Source organism: Nannospalax galili, unplaced genomic scaffold (genome assembly GCF_000622305.1).
Source record: "Nannospalax galili isolate Female #2095 unplaced genomic scaffold, S.galili_v1.0 scaffold339, whole genome shotgun sequence".
Taxonomy (NCBI): Eukaryota; Metazoa; Chordata; class Mammalia; order Rodentia; family Spalacidae; genus Nannospalax; species Nannospalax galili.
The window spans coordinates 1789018-1805132 of NW_008344185.1; the positions used below are offsets into that span (position 1 = coordinate 1789018).

Here is a 16115-nt window from a genome sequence, read left to right on the forward strand (position 1 = left end):
TGACATGGCCTAAATTAGTCTTTCATATTTTCATCATGGTTTTGGGCCTGGCTAACCTGATTGCTCAGTTTTTTATGTGAAAACTGTTTTCTCAAGATTTCTTATGGTATTTTGGCAACAGTTCTGCATAAACGAACTTGTAAATGCCGTTGTTGCTGTAATTCTGTTTCTAAGATAATTTGAAAACAAGGGAAAGCGCTGTTCATAAGTATTTTTGCATTAGAGTTGGAAAGGGGATTATACTAACCTGATTGCTCAGTTTTTTATGTGAAAACTGTTTTCTCAAGATTTCTTATGGTATTTTGGCAACAGTTCTGCATAAACGAACTTGTAAATGCCGTTGTTGCTGTAATTCTGTTTCTAAGATAATTTGAAAACAAGGGAAAGCGCTGTTCATAAGTATTTTTGCATTAGAGTTGGAAAGGGGATTATAAGGATGGTCTGAGTCTTAACTCTTCTTGTTAACCCCTCATTCTCCATTTTCTAAGTAGACATGTAGGAGAAATTATACTGGATTTTGCTTTTGATAGATACAAGGTAGGTAGATGTATTTTGCCTACAGTAAGCATTCTCAGGGTGTCGCAGGCAGTGTGTTGTTTTATATTTCAGTGTACTCACTTTGATTTTCTTACTTGCTAGACCATTTCTACAATTTACCTCAAACCTCTACTGTTTGGAGCAGTAAACCAAATACTTCTTTGTACAAAGAGTCCATGCATTATTGTTAATGGGATAAATTCTTAATTTATTGTTTATCTGTTCGAAGAACAAAAAAATTTAAATAGTATAGGTCTGGACTTCATGATCAAAAGATGTATGTAATGGTAATGATATGGTAATATGTGTCTATCAGTTCTTAGACCCAGTAGAGGCAAGGGGATCAGGAGTTCCTGATCATGAGGGTCATCCTCAGCTTCATGGTGAGTTTGAAGACATCCTGGGCTATATAAAGCCCTGTCTCAAGAAACCAAAAGACAAAAGAGGATGTATATAAGATAAAGTAGAGAGTTTGTTGCTGTCTGACTCTTTTATTTCTAAACCAGTTCCAGTGTCTTTGATTGAGATTACAATTCCATGAGCCAGCTTTTGCATATGAACAAGAATGATTGTCCTCATAGACCCAGGGGACTCTTGCTTTTTGTATCCTTGAGAACTGCATGGGCTGTCATGACAAGCCCAATGGAGAAAGCATGAGCAGAGAGGGGCTTATGAGGTGCTCCAGGAGAGAAAGGAATACAGAACAGACCCAGAAGGGTGAAGCTCTCTACAGTGTATTCTGAATCATCCTGCTTAAGGTCTGACCTCCAGAAGGAAACACTTGCTCTGATAACTGGCAGGGTAGAGTTTACTTCAAAAGGAAAATTCATTGAGAAATGGATTAGGAAATGTGGATTCTTGGAGTTAATACTCTTCCCAATTTTTCTTTTCTTCTGGTCTTTTTGAGATAAGGTCTTTCTATAGCCCCATCTGGCCTGGAACTTGCTTTGTAGACCAGTTTGGCCTTGATCTCACAGGGATCTGCCTGCCTCCACCTCCCGAGTGCTGGGACTAAATGAGTGTGCCACCACGCCTCAGTCTCTTCCCAATTTTTCTTCCAAATTCAAAGCTAAACCAGGATCCAGATCTTTGTCTTTCGTGTAGCACAATGCTTGTGTTCCACCCAGCACTACCACCTTTTAGATTTCTCTAATTTTAGGCTAATTTTTTTTTAATGTATCATGTTTATACAGGTTCCATTTCCTAGAAGTGTGTAGATTTTGCAAAATGTCCTTTTGAGAAAAATGGGTGAAATGGTTTTTATAAATCTAGTAAGGAGCCCCAAATCAACTTTAATTTCTTCCAGCAAAGCTTTCCATCCTATTTTTAGACACACAGGTCTGTATTAATGAGGAGCTGCTAACACTTCTTAAAGTCTTATGAGAATTCTTAAGTGCACATACAAAGGATAAGATCAACTCCTACACACCTGTTCCTAGTCTAGTAATTGTAAGATTTAGCTGCATTTGTTTCACCTGTTCTTTCTTTTCCTTTTCTACTGAAATATGTTAAAGTCAATCTCAGATGTTATGTCATTTAATTTCTACCAACCTTAATGCAGCTAATAGTCCAAATTTTGAACCTAGTTACAGTTATTATGGAACTAGTCTCAAAAGTTTTTGCTAGCAGGAACTGCTGGTAGAAGTTGGGTTTAGTGGAAAATTCTGCATTAGCTGTCTTGCCCAGGTGCTAATCTTAGGAGTATCATGCAACAGGAAGTGCCTCTAGGCCTCCGAGCCTCTGGAACTTCCTAACTTCAGAGTTCTACTCTGTTAAGAGACAGGAGCCAAACTGGATTTTGTTGTGGTGGTTTTGGGGGTTTTTTGTTTTCGTTTTTTTTTTTGTTGTTTTTTTTTTTTTTTTTTTTTTTTTTTTTTTTTTTTTTGTGAGACAGGGTCTCCCAGTAGCCCCAGCTGGCCTGGAACTCTCTGTGTAGACCAAACTAGCCTTAATCTCAGAAAGATCTGCCTGTCTCTGCCTCCTGAGTGCTGGGATTAAAGTTGTGTACCACCACCTGGTAAGGCTGGGTATTTTAAGAGATTTTCTAGACTCAATGTCTGTTTATTCTTAACTGTTTCTTTTGTCTTTAAGAACTTTAGAAACAGAATTTTCATTGCTTTTTTTTTCCAAAAAGGTCTTGAATGCTTTAGCATATGCAAAGATGATTTGATGTGGTTTTGCCTATATAGTGTATAAAAGGAATATGATAAGGAATTTGTTCAGAAAATATATCTGCTTGATTAGGAAATGTAAATTGTTGGAGTTAACACTCTTCTCAAGCTTTCTTCCAAATTCAGTGCTAAATCAGAATCCAGATCTTTGTCTTTCATATAACACAGCCTCTTGTGTTCCACCTAGCACCACCATTTAGATTTTGCTAATTTTAGGCTAAGTTTTTTAAAATGTACCATGTTGATATAGATAGGTTCCACTTCCCAGAAGTGTGTAAATAATATTTTTCTGAACAAAAAGTAATGAATTTATGCTTTTGTTTTCTTACAGAGACTTGATAATTCAAACCTCCTAATGTCTGTGTTAGACATTCCAAATGGCTTTGTCCTCTGTTTCTTTTCATGAGACTCCTTTGGCCTGGTACTTGGCTTAGTCAGAGAACCCTGTATGCGAGTGTGTGTTCTGGCTCACCGTGAGAATGATGCTATATGAACTCACATTGCAGTTAGTCTCAGCCTTTCCTTCTCTAGTGTCATCTCTTTGAAGTTTCTAATTAAGTGGCTTTCATTTTTTTGTTCTGACATGGTTAGCTTTTGAATTTACCTTATTTAGCACAGAATTGAGGACCCTGTAAAACTTAAAATGAGTGTTTTTAGAGAGGTCTTCCTTAGAAATTCTATGAATTTGGGGTATGCTAGTAATAAACCAGAAAGGAAAAGAACCTATATATGGGTCTATACTGTGGATGACATGCAAAGTCAGCACCATCAGCACACCTGCAGGAATGTGTTGGAATAAGGAATAAGTGTATTCAACAGAAGGGCTGTATTAAAGGTAATACTTAATTTACATTAAATATACTTTACAAATACTATGCAGCTGTTAACTATAGAAGTACAGTTGTTTTCTGTTTGTACTTGGGAATTTACCAAGAAAATGTTTCATTTGTGTTTTTAATTTTCCATTCCCATAATTATTTTGTTCAAATAATTGAATAGACTACAATGTCCATTTCCTTAGAGGAGCTAAAGATGTGTAAGACATCATACATACCCTAAAGGAACTTTTAATCTAGTAAATAAATGATGTTCAACAATGAACAAGGCAGTTTATGCTGAGGATGTGTAGAAAAAGAAGGTAACATTCAAGGAGGGCTAATAAAGGAAGCTGAATTGTTCAAAGGCCAAGGACTCACTTTTACTCAGCTTCTGTGACTCTTGGACAGAAAGTAAAATTGATTAGTAGAGCATGTAATTAGTAATTCATTGGGTGCTACAAACAGAGATTTCATAAACTTTCCAAAAAGTTGAGTTCTGTAAATATAAGTATTAAAACATCAAATATTTACATTCATTGATAATATAATAGAAAATACTAGTGCTACGTATTTTATTTACATAGAACTGACCTGTTGCTTTTTATAATTTGGTAGTGATTTTGTTTTTGTTTTTAACTCAATTTTATTCCAATTCGAACGTCCAAAACCAAATAGCTGACACTTTACAATAGTGTATTACGTTAGTCTGTGATCCAACATGAAATGCATGCCTGACATCTCACAAACTGACCTGGCTGGCCCCACTTACAGTCCACTGCCAACCTCACTTCAAGTTATGTAAACATAGTGCAAAACAGCACTGATGGGAATCTCAGAACCTAAACAGTATTCTCTGAAATGTAATTTGTCTTTTCATAGACAAGAAGAAATTAAATCAGAATTATTTTGAGGAAAAACATATCTGGGACTTTGTTTAATGGAATTTGGCTAGGAAATACTATTGCCTCCTAGCACTGGCCCCAGGCAGAAGGAAGCTGGGTTCCATTCTTTGCCTGGTTGAATTTCTCAAGTGACTGTGCTGTGTCTCCCGTCAGTCTATAAGGAGCCTTCCCTAGTATTCTCTTCCTCCTCCTCCCCGTTTTTTTTTGGGGGGGGGGTCTTTTTGAGACAGGGTCTTCCTGTAGCCCCAGATGGCCTGGAACTTGCAATGTAGACCATGCTGGTCTCAAACTCACAGAGATCTACCTGCGTCTGCCTCTCAAGTGCTGGGACTAGTGCTGCTCTTCTAGAAAGACATGTTCCATTAAGTTAAAGAGACAGCAAACCATTGTGCTCTCTTTCTCTAAGAACATTTTAAATGAATGTGACAGTTTAGGTAAGTATAGCTCTGTTTCTGGCAAAAAAAAAAAGCTCTGAAAAAGTAATTTTCTAGAACCCTTTAAACTAATAAATAACTCTAATTTTCTGGCTTCCTTAAGTAAAATTACCTTTTTTTCCACCCAGTATCATTTTTTTCTTGATTTCCCAACTCTTCAGAAAAGGTAAAATAAGACTGATTTTAAAAGTTGAAAACACCTCTGTGTTCTTTCTTTTATTTCAGACCATGCAGCACAGTCCTGGGATAGGAATGAGGAGATGTTCACTCTGACATTTCCTCCTCCGACTCTCTTAATCCCAAATGATCAAGTAGTGTTTAGTCATAGTAGGCCTCAGGATACACTTGTTTACTTACCTAGTCAAGAGTCCACTGTAATGGAAAGCAAGGTTAGTTGGCTATTATCTAGCATTTTTGTTCCATACAAGTACCCCTCCCAAAAACATATGGGGACTAGAGGTATAGCCTAGTGGTACAGTACTTGCCTTGCGTATATGAGGCCCTGGTTTTGATCCTCAGCACTACAAAAAGAAAAAAATTGGGTCAGTCAAGTTCAAGATTAATCATTTGTTATTTAAGTACTTACTGAATGCCTGATCTTGTGCTAAGCACTGAGCATACTATGGTGAACAGGCAAGGTGTGGCCCTGACAGTGTAGCATCCTTTGTCCACCCCTCTGACCCAGCAACTGAGTCATCTTCCTTTGGTATAAAGAAGTGCCAAGTCTTTGCTCTTTCTTGCTGCTCTGTCTCTGTTGAGTGTTATGTCATAGTCACACCTTACACATGTTTTGAAGAAGAGTGTAGGATGGTGATGTGATAAATCAGACTTTGTGAATTGAGTCTTGTTTTTCAGTGTAAAACTCTTTAAATCTCATGTTAATTACAACACATAAAATTATTCAGACAGAACCAGAAGGTACCACAGAAGAACAAACACAAGTGACCTATTGAGAGGATGGGGTTCTAGGGGAATCACTTACATTATCACTTCTTTATTATTTGCATAGCAAGTTTTTCTAAACAGGTGTTTAGGATAAAGCATGGGAAAGATTTGTAGAAATATGCATACGCACTACCATAATGAAAAGGACCTTCCTGCAAGAGAGAATTATATATTTATTTTTTTATTTTGAGATAGACTCTCACGTAGGCTAGCCTAGCCTTGAAATCATTATCTAGCCAAGGATGACCCTGAACTCCTCCTGCTCCTGCTCCACTTTCCAAAAGTCAGGGTCACAGGCAAGTATGTCACCATACCCAGCTGTGAAAGATCTTTGGTTACAGGTGCAGGTCCAAGTTTTATGCAGACTGAAACTTACACAGAACTTTGAGTTCCCTCAAAGAAGAAAAACATAAAAAAACTGGAGCCTCAGATAGGAAATAGTCCATACATGCAGGCTAAACAAATGAGGAACCCTGATTTAGCTTCTTTAGCTAAATCATACACAAACCACTTGAGCCAGCCAAGCAATGTTTAGAAATTAAAGGAGTAACATGTACCCTAAGTTTCTCTGAAATCTTTAGAACAACTTTTACCAAACCTGAGCTTTTATTTCTGGAAGAGTCAAATTGGGATTTAGGAATATAGCCTTGGGTACCAGTTCAGTAATGGTTGACACAGGGTCCAAAGAGAGCACTTTTCTTCTTTGGGTTTGAGAGTTTGTACCTAGGAATGAGCCTTTCAAGCTGTTACTTTTTAAATTTTTTTCATTTGTTTCTATTTTATGTGAATGAGTGTTTAGCCTGCATGTATGAGAAGTGTACCATGTGTGCAATGCCCTCAGAGGTCATAAGAGGGCATCAGATTCCCTAGAACTGAAGTTACAGATGGTTGTTAGCTGTCATGTAGCTGACCAAACCCAAGTCCTCTGCAAGAGCAGCAAGTGCTCTTTAACCACTAAGCCGTCTCTCCAGCCCTATAAGCTATTACTTTTACTTTTTAAGTGATGTTTTTGGTTTTGTTGTTTTGAGACAGGTCTCTTTATGTAGCCCTCTCTGGTCTGAAACTGGCTTGTGGAACAAGCTAACCTTGAACTTGTGAGTAGCACTTCTCCAGAGCTCCGGAGTACAGGTGTGTGCCACCATTCCCAGCTTTTTAAAAAATTAATTAATCTGAAAGTGGAGTGTGATATTGGTTACACACTATACTTTTAACTAAAGGCATTGAATTTAACGTATGCCAGTTGAATTTTCTAGTTTGTAAATCATCCCTTGGCTGAAATTTAAAAACTTTCAGCCTCCATAGCAAAGGAAAAATATCTTTTGCTTTCTACCAGGTCAGTAATGCTAATCATGATAACACCCTGGCATGAGTATGGGAAGGAATACTCTACTCGAATGGTTTGGCTAAATGTAGGAGCAGACTTTCTGAAGGTAATTAGAAAATACATATCAGAGTCTCAAAACTCATAAACTTTGAACTCACTTCCAGAGATGAATCCTCATGAAATAATTGGAGAAATGTGGGTGGTCACACGAAATGCTCTTCTCTTTACATTTAATGGAAAAAACTAGAAACAACCTAAATTTCTAATAGGAGGAGGAAATAAGTTGTGAAGTAACCATCTAACACAGGTGTGCGCATGTGTGGGTGTGTTTGTGTGTATGTATTTAACGCCAGAAAAGATGCTTGAAAGATTGCAATTAAATGCCTGTAGAATTAAAATATTTGTTTAGACGTATGCATGGAAAAGTGGCTTTGAAGTATAAGAGCTATGAACACTGGTTACCTCTGGGAGAATCTTTTTATTTTGTTTATCCGTATTTTCTAAAATTTTACAGTAAAATGTGTTTTATGAGGTAATAAATGATTTTTCATAAAAAATCATTAACTTGTCATCACTTAAAACAATAAACACCTTTTTTCCAAGCATGGTGGTACACACCTTTGATCCCAGCACTCAGGAGGCAGAGACAGGCAGATCTCTGTGAATCTGAGCCAACCTTTTTTACATAGCAAGTTCCAGGCCAGTCAGGAGACCTTGTCTCAAAAACAACAAAGAAAAATTCTGGACCAGTGAGATACCTCAGCGGGTAAAGGCATTTGCCAGTAAGCCCAAAAACCTAAGTTCCATCCTCCAGACCCAATTGGTAGAGAGAACCAACTCACAAAAGTTGTCCTCTGACCTCTGCCCACACACCATGGCACATGTGCATCAACACATGCAGACAAATATTTAAAATTATTTGGGAGGGGGGCGCTAAAGAGATGGCTCGGCAGTTAAAGAGCACTGAATGCTCTTGCAGAGGACCTAAGTTCAATTCCCAGCACCCACATGGTGGCTGACAACCATCTATAACCCCAGTTCCAGGAGATCTGACACCCTCTTCTGACCTTCGTGGACACTACATGACACAGGTGTACTTACATACATGCAGGCATAACACACACATAAAAATAAATTTAAAAATTTGAAATTATAATTCTTTGTGCTTAATAATTTTTAATGATTTACTTTTAACAGTTTAGTGAGTTTGGAGGTTTTTGTGTTTGAGACCAGATCACACTATATAGCCAGGCTGGCCTTGAATGCCTGTCACTTGATAAAAGTGGTATTAATCTGGGCATACTAATTCAAGCCTATAATCCCACCATTTGGCAGCCTGAGGCAGGAGAACTGCTATGAGTTGGAGGACAGCGTGTGGTTTGTAGGGAAACATATCAAAACAGTAACAAGCAAAACAACAATAAAGCTTACGTAAGTTCTTTATAGCTCTGAAAATACATTTAAGCCTATTTCTGGCTTATCGGTGTAGTCTACATTACAAAGTCTTTCAGGCCTGTGTGGCTTCACTCTGCCTTGCTCCTGTCATCCATCCGCTTCTGTGTGGTATGTTCTGGGTCTACCGTAGCCTTTTCCTCTGCATCTTTTAGGACATTTCTTGAAAATCTCCTTTTAAAATGATTTTTTAATTATGTGTATGGGATAGTGGTGTGTGCAAGGGTGTGCAGGTGCCTGCGGAAGCCAGAGATAAAAGATCCCCCCTTTGAGCTGGAGTTACAGGCAATTGTGTGCCTCCAGACATGGGTAGTAGGAACCAAACTTGGGTCTAGTACATGCTCCTAACTGCTGAGCCATCTCTGCAGCCCCTCCCCAAATCACCTTTAACTGCTGCTCAGTGTTAATCTGAGCATTCACCTCCATGAGATTTAACATTGTGTTAGAAGAGGTGCTCACAATGAATCTCACTTGAGTGCACAGAGAAAGACCCAGCCCTTGCCATCCAGGACTTCACAGACAGGGAGAAAGATACATGACTAATACATGGTTAGTCCTATAATAAAAGATGTGAATGAACACACAGAGGAGGGTGAATTTGGACTAGTTGACTGGGACTGACTGCTTCCCAGAGTAAGGTCCATTTGAATTGGAGTTATATTGACAAATTGAAAAAGGAGAAAAGCTTTGAACTCACTATATAGAAAAATCCATCCCCCACCAGAACCTCAGCTCTCCAGTCACCCTCCCTGCCCCAACTTCCCTTTCATCCCATTGTCAAAAACTGACAATAAATGTCCTCATTCAAATGCAGAATTGGCACTCTAATCTCCTGGCAAAGACTTTGCTTACTCAGCCCATATATGTGTTTGGGTGATAAGAAAAAGCCGCTAGACGGGGCACAGGAGAACTTGTTTCTGGCCCTGACTTTCTCGTGGGCTAGCTGAATAGACAGATGACATGTCATTTCTTGGTCCTGTGTACTTTTGCAAACTAGAGGTAACTAATGATGCCCCTCATACCTAACTCAGGGTTTAGAAGATTTTAGAATACACTGTATGCATGAGAACTTTATTAAACTCATACACTGCACCAAATACTTAGTTTCGGGATTAATTCTGTGATTACATCTTTTCAAGTGGGTAAGTGGCAAAATGTAGAAGTTGGGAGAACACAAAGCACTGATACATGTAATTACATCACACAAATAGGACTATTCAGTCCTAATTTTATTGGAAAAAAAAAACATAATTCTGTCACATGTATGTGAAAAAGGTCACATACTTCCTATTTCCTCCCTCTGTCTGAGTCCAAAGAAGAAATGAGGTATTTACTCACTACAATAGCTGGAACCAGTATGAAAAATGTATATATATTAGATGTAGGGATGTAGGAATTGTGATTTTAAGAATTGGCTCATGGGCTGGAGAGATGACTGGTTAAGAGCACTGGCTGCTCTTGCAAAGGACCCAGGTTCAGTTCCCAGTGCCTACATGGTAGCCAACAGAAGTCTAACTGCAATTCCAGAGGATCCGACACCCTCTTTTGACGTCTATGGGCATTGCATGGCACAGGTGCACCTACTTACTTATATGCAGGCAATACATTCATAAACATAAAATTTTTTTAAATAATTTTTTAAAAAAGAATTGGCTCAAGGTTGTAGTGGCTGGCAAGGCTAAAGCATAGAGTAGGTGGAGCTAAGGAAAGAACTGACACTGCCCCCAACTGGAGGCAGCCTGTACATAGCATTCTCTCCTGTGGGCACCTCAGTCTTAAAGACTTCAATTGAAGAATGAGGTTCACTATTTATGGAGGGTAGATTGCCTAACTCAAAGTCTACTGGTTTAGTGCTGGGGTGTAGTTCAGTTGCCTAGCATGCACAAGGCTCTGGGTTTGATTTAGATCCTAATCTGACCTCAAAACAAAAACTGGGAAATGTCCAGATGAGTTTGGCTGAATATCTGAGCACCATACCTAGTTAACAACACACTCCCAATGGAGAAACCACAGTGGCAAGAAGCAATTTCTTCACCTGTCAGTTATCTAGGAGTTCCCTAAGGCACATGAATGTCCGAGCCCAGTGTTGCACATGCCACATTAGGGACACAGCGTATCCTCTGATGGCAGAGCCAGCGAGAACATCTCTGAAGTGCTGATAGGTGAAGCCCTGCCTGGATGGCTCACATCAGCCAACCCTAGGATCAGAAATGGGATGTTTATTTTGATCTTCTGATCTGCCGTTGCTCAGACACAGCAGTAAACAATGCCCTTGAAAAGCACTTGTCGTCCCTTGTCCTTTGGGTCCAGCACCTCCCAGGCCTTAGACTGGCCCCAAAAGTTAGTTTCAGGTCAGGCTTAGGTGACAACTGGTTTCACTTGGAATGTTCTAAGCCTCTGTTCTCTCCCTTCTCCCCCAAAAGCATGCCACTGCCCACTTTGAGATTTTTCCATGCACAATGGGGTAGAACATAACCACTTATAACAAAAAGGAAAAAGAAAAACTAAAGAATTCAAAGAGAAAAGAAAGGCCCCAGTTCCACTATCAGATTAATATTTTAGCATTCAGAAGGGAAAATATACTGCAACATGATTCCCTTGACATGTTTGATATTTTAATGATTATTTTGATATTTTAAATGATTATTTCCTATGTATTTGATATTTTAAATGATTGTGTGCTACTCTGTCATTTAAGTAAGCACCTGTTGGACATTTTTCCAGCTTTGCTATTTTAATTAGATTATTGTTGCATGCATATGTTTGATTGTCTCCATTCACATGGAATAAATTCTAGAAAGAATTGATGAGTCAAAGGCTGTAAATATTAAGGCTTTTGATAAATACGGCTAAAAGCTCTTCATGAAAATTATACTGATTTAGGGGCTGGGACTGTAACTCATTTGGTAGTGTGTTTGCTAACACACACAAAGCCCTGGGCTTGATCTGCAGCATCACATAAACTGGACATAGTGGCACATACCTATAATTCTAGCACTCAGGAGGTAGAGACGAGAGGATCAGATAGTTCAAGATTAGGGCTGGTAAATGGCTCAGTGGTTAAGAGCACTGGCTGCTCTTGCGGAGGACCAAGGTTCAGTTCCCAGCATCCACATGATGACTAATAACAATCCATAGTCCATAATTCCAGTTCCAGGGGATCCCTCTGCTGTCCTCCATGGGCATTGCACAATGTGGGTGCACTTACATACATGCAGGCAATACATGCATACATATAAAATAAAAATAGATAAAATATTTTTAAAAAATACCTGTCTGAATCCTATATTTTAAAAGCGTTTGCTGCTCTGAATAAAATGGTACCTTGTTCCAGTACTTTTTTTATTCTAAGGTTGTTTTTTGGTTTGTTTTTTTTTTTCACATTTACTGGTCACTTTGAGGTTTCCTTTCATTGTTTGCTATAGAAAATCCATGTCCAAATTATCTCAAATGGCCTTATTCCTCTGAACCCTGATTTGGAAGCTTGCTGAATGTAGATTATGTTGTTTTTTCTAAGTCTTTTAAACGGAGTTCTCTTGATTCTTTTGTTTCTGGTGACTTTTTGCCTAACAGCTGGAGCATAAATAATGCTCCATGGTTAATCAGATTTTGCCTGCTACAGGGGATTCAGTGAGAACAAGGCTGAGATTTGGAGAGGTTCCAGTAGCTCTCAACCCTGACCGACTTCACTTTGGCTCAGTGCTGCACCATGAACAGTGGTGTTACCTTTACCACAGCCCCTGACTGGATGGGAAATGCCTTGTGTTAGTCACTCATCTCCTGCTCTCCAAATATTTTGGTGACTATTTTATCGCTAATACCTACATTTTGTCAGACATAGAGAGGTACTCAGAAAATATTTACTGATGGAATCAATGAAGCTTCAGATTAGAATAAAGAGTGTTGTAGGAAGAGCAAGAGTTTTTGGTGAGTAAAGTGTTTGCTGGACAAGCATGAGGACCTGGCACCTACATAAAAAGCCAGACATGGTGGCACACACCTGTAATCCCAGCACTGGGAGGTGGAGCTAGGCAGACCCCAGGGCTCACTGTCCCACCAGTCCAACCCATTGATGAGCTACAAGTTCAGTGAGAAATCCTGTTTTGAAAAATAGGGTGGAAAGTAATAGAAGACAGTACCTGATGATCTCTGGCCTCCACATGGATCATGCACACACACATGAGCATGCACATGTACAGCACACACATACAGCAAAAAAGTTAATTTGTTGTAAAAAAAAATCAAACTGTAAACAAAATAGAAAAAAATTATGAACACATGTTTTTCTCAGTTGCCTGAGTAAAACCTGTCTTAACTTTCAGAGCCATGAAAGAAAGCCATAGGCTAAAACCCTGTCCATTTGACCACATGGAAATATTAAGCCCTATGAATCCACAAAACAATAAAAACTAGGTCTGGGGATGTAGCTTAGAGCAAGAGCACATCCCAGCATGCACAAGGCAATGGGCTCAACCCCCAGCACACATGCACACATACAATCAAGAGGTACCAAACTGGGAAAATATTTGCTATATACAGATATGAGATATTAATGTGGAAATACATAGGGGGTGATCTAAGCTATTCCAGTACCAAAAGAAAAATGGGTAAGAACATAAACCAGACAATTCACAAATGAGCAAGTACAAATGACTAACAACTACACAATAACAAAGAAAAAACATTTTCTAACAACTGTTATTAACAAGAAGAGCACAATTATAGTACTCATTGCTGACTCGGGTGCAGCCAGCTCGGCACACACTCCTTATTTGGCTCTAGATCTTCAAAGCCAAGTTTATAAAACTCAAAGCTAGGCATAAACTTGGTTTCTTTCTCTGCATGTTAACTGTTTCAGACCCTACCTTGGGAGTAGCACATAAAAAAAGCTCTCAGTCCCACTGAGACTGTGGGAAAGGAATGCAAAGAACTGAAACTGCAACAGATTAAGGTTAGGGTATTATTCTATGATAAGAAATACAAATCAAATCTATCAAGCCAGGTGTGGTGCTGACACCTGTAATCCCAGCACTAGGAAGGCTGAGGCAGGGGAAGCACCACAAGTTTGGGGCCAGCCTGGGCTACATAGTGAATTTGAGGTCAGCCTAGAATAGAGTGAGATACTGTCTCAAAATATTAAGGCTGAAGAGATGGCTCAGGGCTTAAGAGCATTGGCTGCTCTTGCAGAGGACTTGGGTTCAGTTCCCAGCACCCAAGTGGTGGCTAACAACCATCTGTAACTCCTGTTCCAGAGGATCCAACACCTTCTGCCTCTGTAGGCACTGCACATCATGGGTACACTTACATACGTGCAGGCAAAACACTCATAAAACAATTTTTTAAAAGAAAATGTGTGAACTAAGGTTGTTTGTCAACTACATGTAATTCATCAAGACTTTATCTCTGCCACCCAAGCCTTTCCTCAAAGAATTAAGAGTGGCAACAGACAGCAAAATGGCTTGTATTCTTGATACTGCTTGGTACCTGGGCATTGGTTTGCCAGAAGTACAGAGAAAAGGGGTGGAATAAATAAAGTATGAGCTTTGTTAAAGTTCTTTCAAAATCTTTCCCCTTTCAAAAAAAGATTGGTTTATTCTCTCTGGGACTTTATTTTTCATACTAATCACAAACCACAGTACAAATTTCAGCAAGAACAGGGTGTCACGTCACATTAGGCTGGCTCCAAGTCTCTTGTTAAATCCCTATGTGGAGGACAGATTTTTTTTTTGTTGAATCAGGACCATGTCCCATCTGGTGGGACAATGGGCCATATTCTCTTCTGTCCACACATTAACAGCAGCAAGAACTGCCTAAAGATAGAGGCAGGATTTGGCTCAGCCAGTACGAAATTTAGCCTAGCCTTAAGAAGTTAAATAGTTGAGTTAGCGTCTAATGAAGAGCACACCAGCTAGCAGATTTGGAAGTTTCCTTTGAAATTTCCGGAGATTTTCCTTTGAAATTTCCAGGCCAGTATATGAAGTAATTCCAGATTCTAATGAGCCTCAGAGGCCTTTCTGGCTACAAGTAAGTATGCAAATGACTGTCTCAATTGGATCCAGGACTACAATCTGGGATTGGTGCATTCTGTCTATGTTCAGAAGGTTCCTCTAATATTCACCTTTCTTCAAAGTGACCCTGAAAGATGAGTCAAAAGTTCCATACCTGCTTCCCACATGGGGAAGCTGGGGACCAGAAAGCTGAAGCCAGGTTCCTACCACACAACATGGAACCATGCGTTCTCAAGCAGTTGTGGAAAGTTAGTCAAAATGGAAATGGAACTTCCTCTTCCTCTGGGTATCTTTTCTGTTTGTTTAAAAACTAAAGCCTTTCTAGTTCATCAGATCCCAGGAGACTGGTGTTTATGTTTGTTTGCTTGCTTGCTTGCCATGTGTAAATGTGGAATCCCCCTCTACTTGGCGCAAGATTGGGACAGGACACTCCAATCACTGAATTAGGAGAAGCCTTGTAGGCCCCTTCACCCCCTCTGAGCACAGCCTGAGTGGCTGAGCGAAGACTTGCTGATCAAGTTCACCAATATGGCATTAGAGAATGGGTTTAGGGATGGTCATTCAGTTGCTCTGGAGAATGGTCTTTAAAACTAGTGCATTCTGGTTTTGTTTTGTTTTGTTTTTTTTTTTTTACTTAATAAACTGTTTAAACATGCCTAACATCAGAGTTTCCTTGTATGATTTTAAGTCTCAAGATGTGTTGATCTTCTAAATTGAGAAAGAAGGCCGGTATAACCTTGATGAAGCAGAAAAGATGTAGAAGGAATTTATTGGCATTATCTGTTATCTTGCTTTTCCCAAGGGTGGAAAAAGATAAAAAAGAGATAATTATAACTTCTTAAGAGCACAATTTTGTTTTTTGTTTTTGAGACAGGGCCTTAGGCAGCCCAGGATGACTTCAGACTCACTATGTAGCTAAGGATGACCTTGAATTCCTGATCTTCCTCCTTCCACCTACCAAGTGTTGGGATTACAGACATCCACCACCACAACTGACAAATTCTGTGACATATTTTCCTTTTCATAGAATTGAGATTAAAATGAATCTTAGGGGCCAGTGAGATGACTTTGGATGACAACCAGAGTTGGATCACTAGAATCCACTTGATGGAAGAAAAGAACTGACTCAAAAGTTGTCCTCTGATCCCTATATGCACACACACACACACACACACACACACACACACACACACACACACGCATGCACGCGCATGCACAGAGTAAATATTGTTTTAAAAGATTCTTATAAAAAAATGTTTCGGTGCTGGGAATCAAATAGAGGACCCTGCATAGATTAGGCAAGCATTCTACCCCTCACCTGCACCCCAGCCAAATCTTAGAGATGAAGAAACTGTATCTAAATAATTGCAACATGAGTCAGAGTTATTTTCATGTTTCTAAATAATACCAATTTGCCCTATTTTAAAAAGCCACATAACATTCTATAAGGGGGGAATTGATTGATTTAGCCATTTTGATTTTGAGAAATATCTTATTAACAGTTTTTCACCATCATATATTGTG

General features: G+C 39.2%; 1 protein-coding gene across 1 annotated transcript in view; it reads left to right on the forward strand.

Annotated features, from left to right (window-relative positions):
* The window catches only part of Slc38a9 (solute carrier family 38 member 9), a gene marked incomplete in the record, with an annotated part of 75149 nt that extends 75002 nt beyond the window's left edge, over nucleotides 1–147 (forward strand). The window contains 1 exon segment of the mRNA XM_029567057.1: nucleotides 1–147. Coding sequence (XP_029422917.1) covers nucleotides 1–80 — 80 coding nt within the window.
* Between the last annotated feature and the right edge of the window lie 15968 nt (nucleotides 148–16115).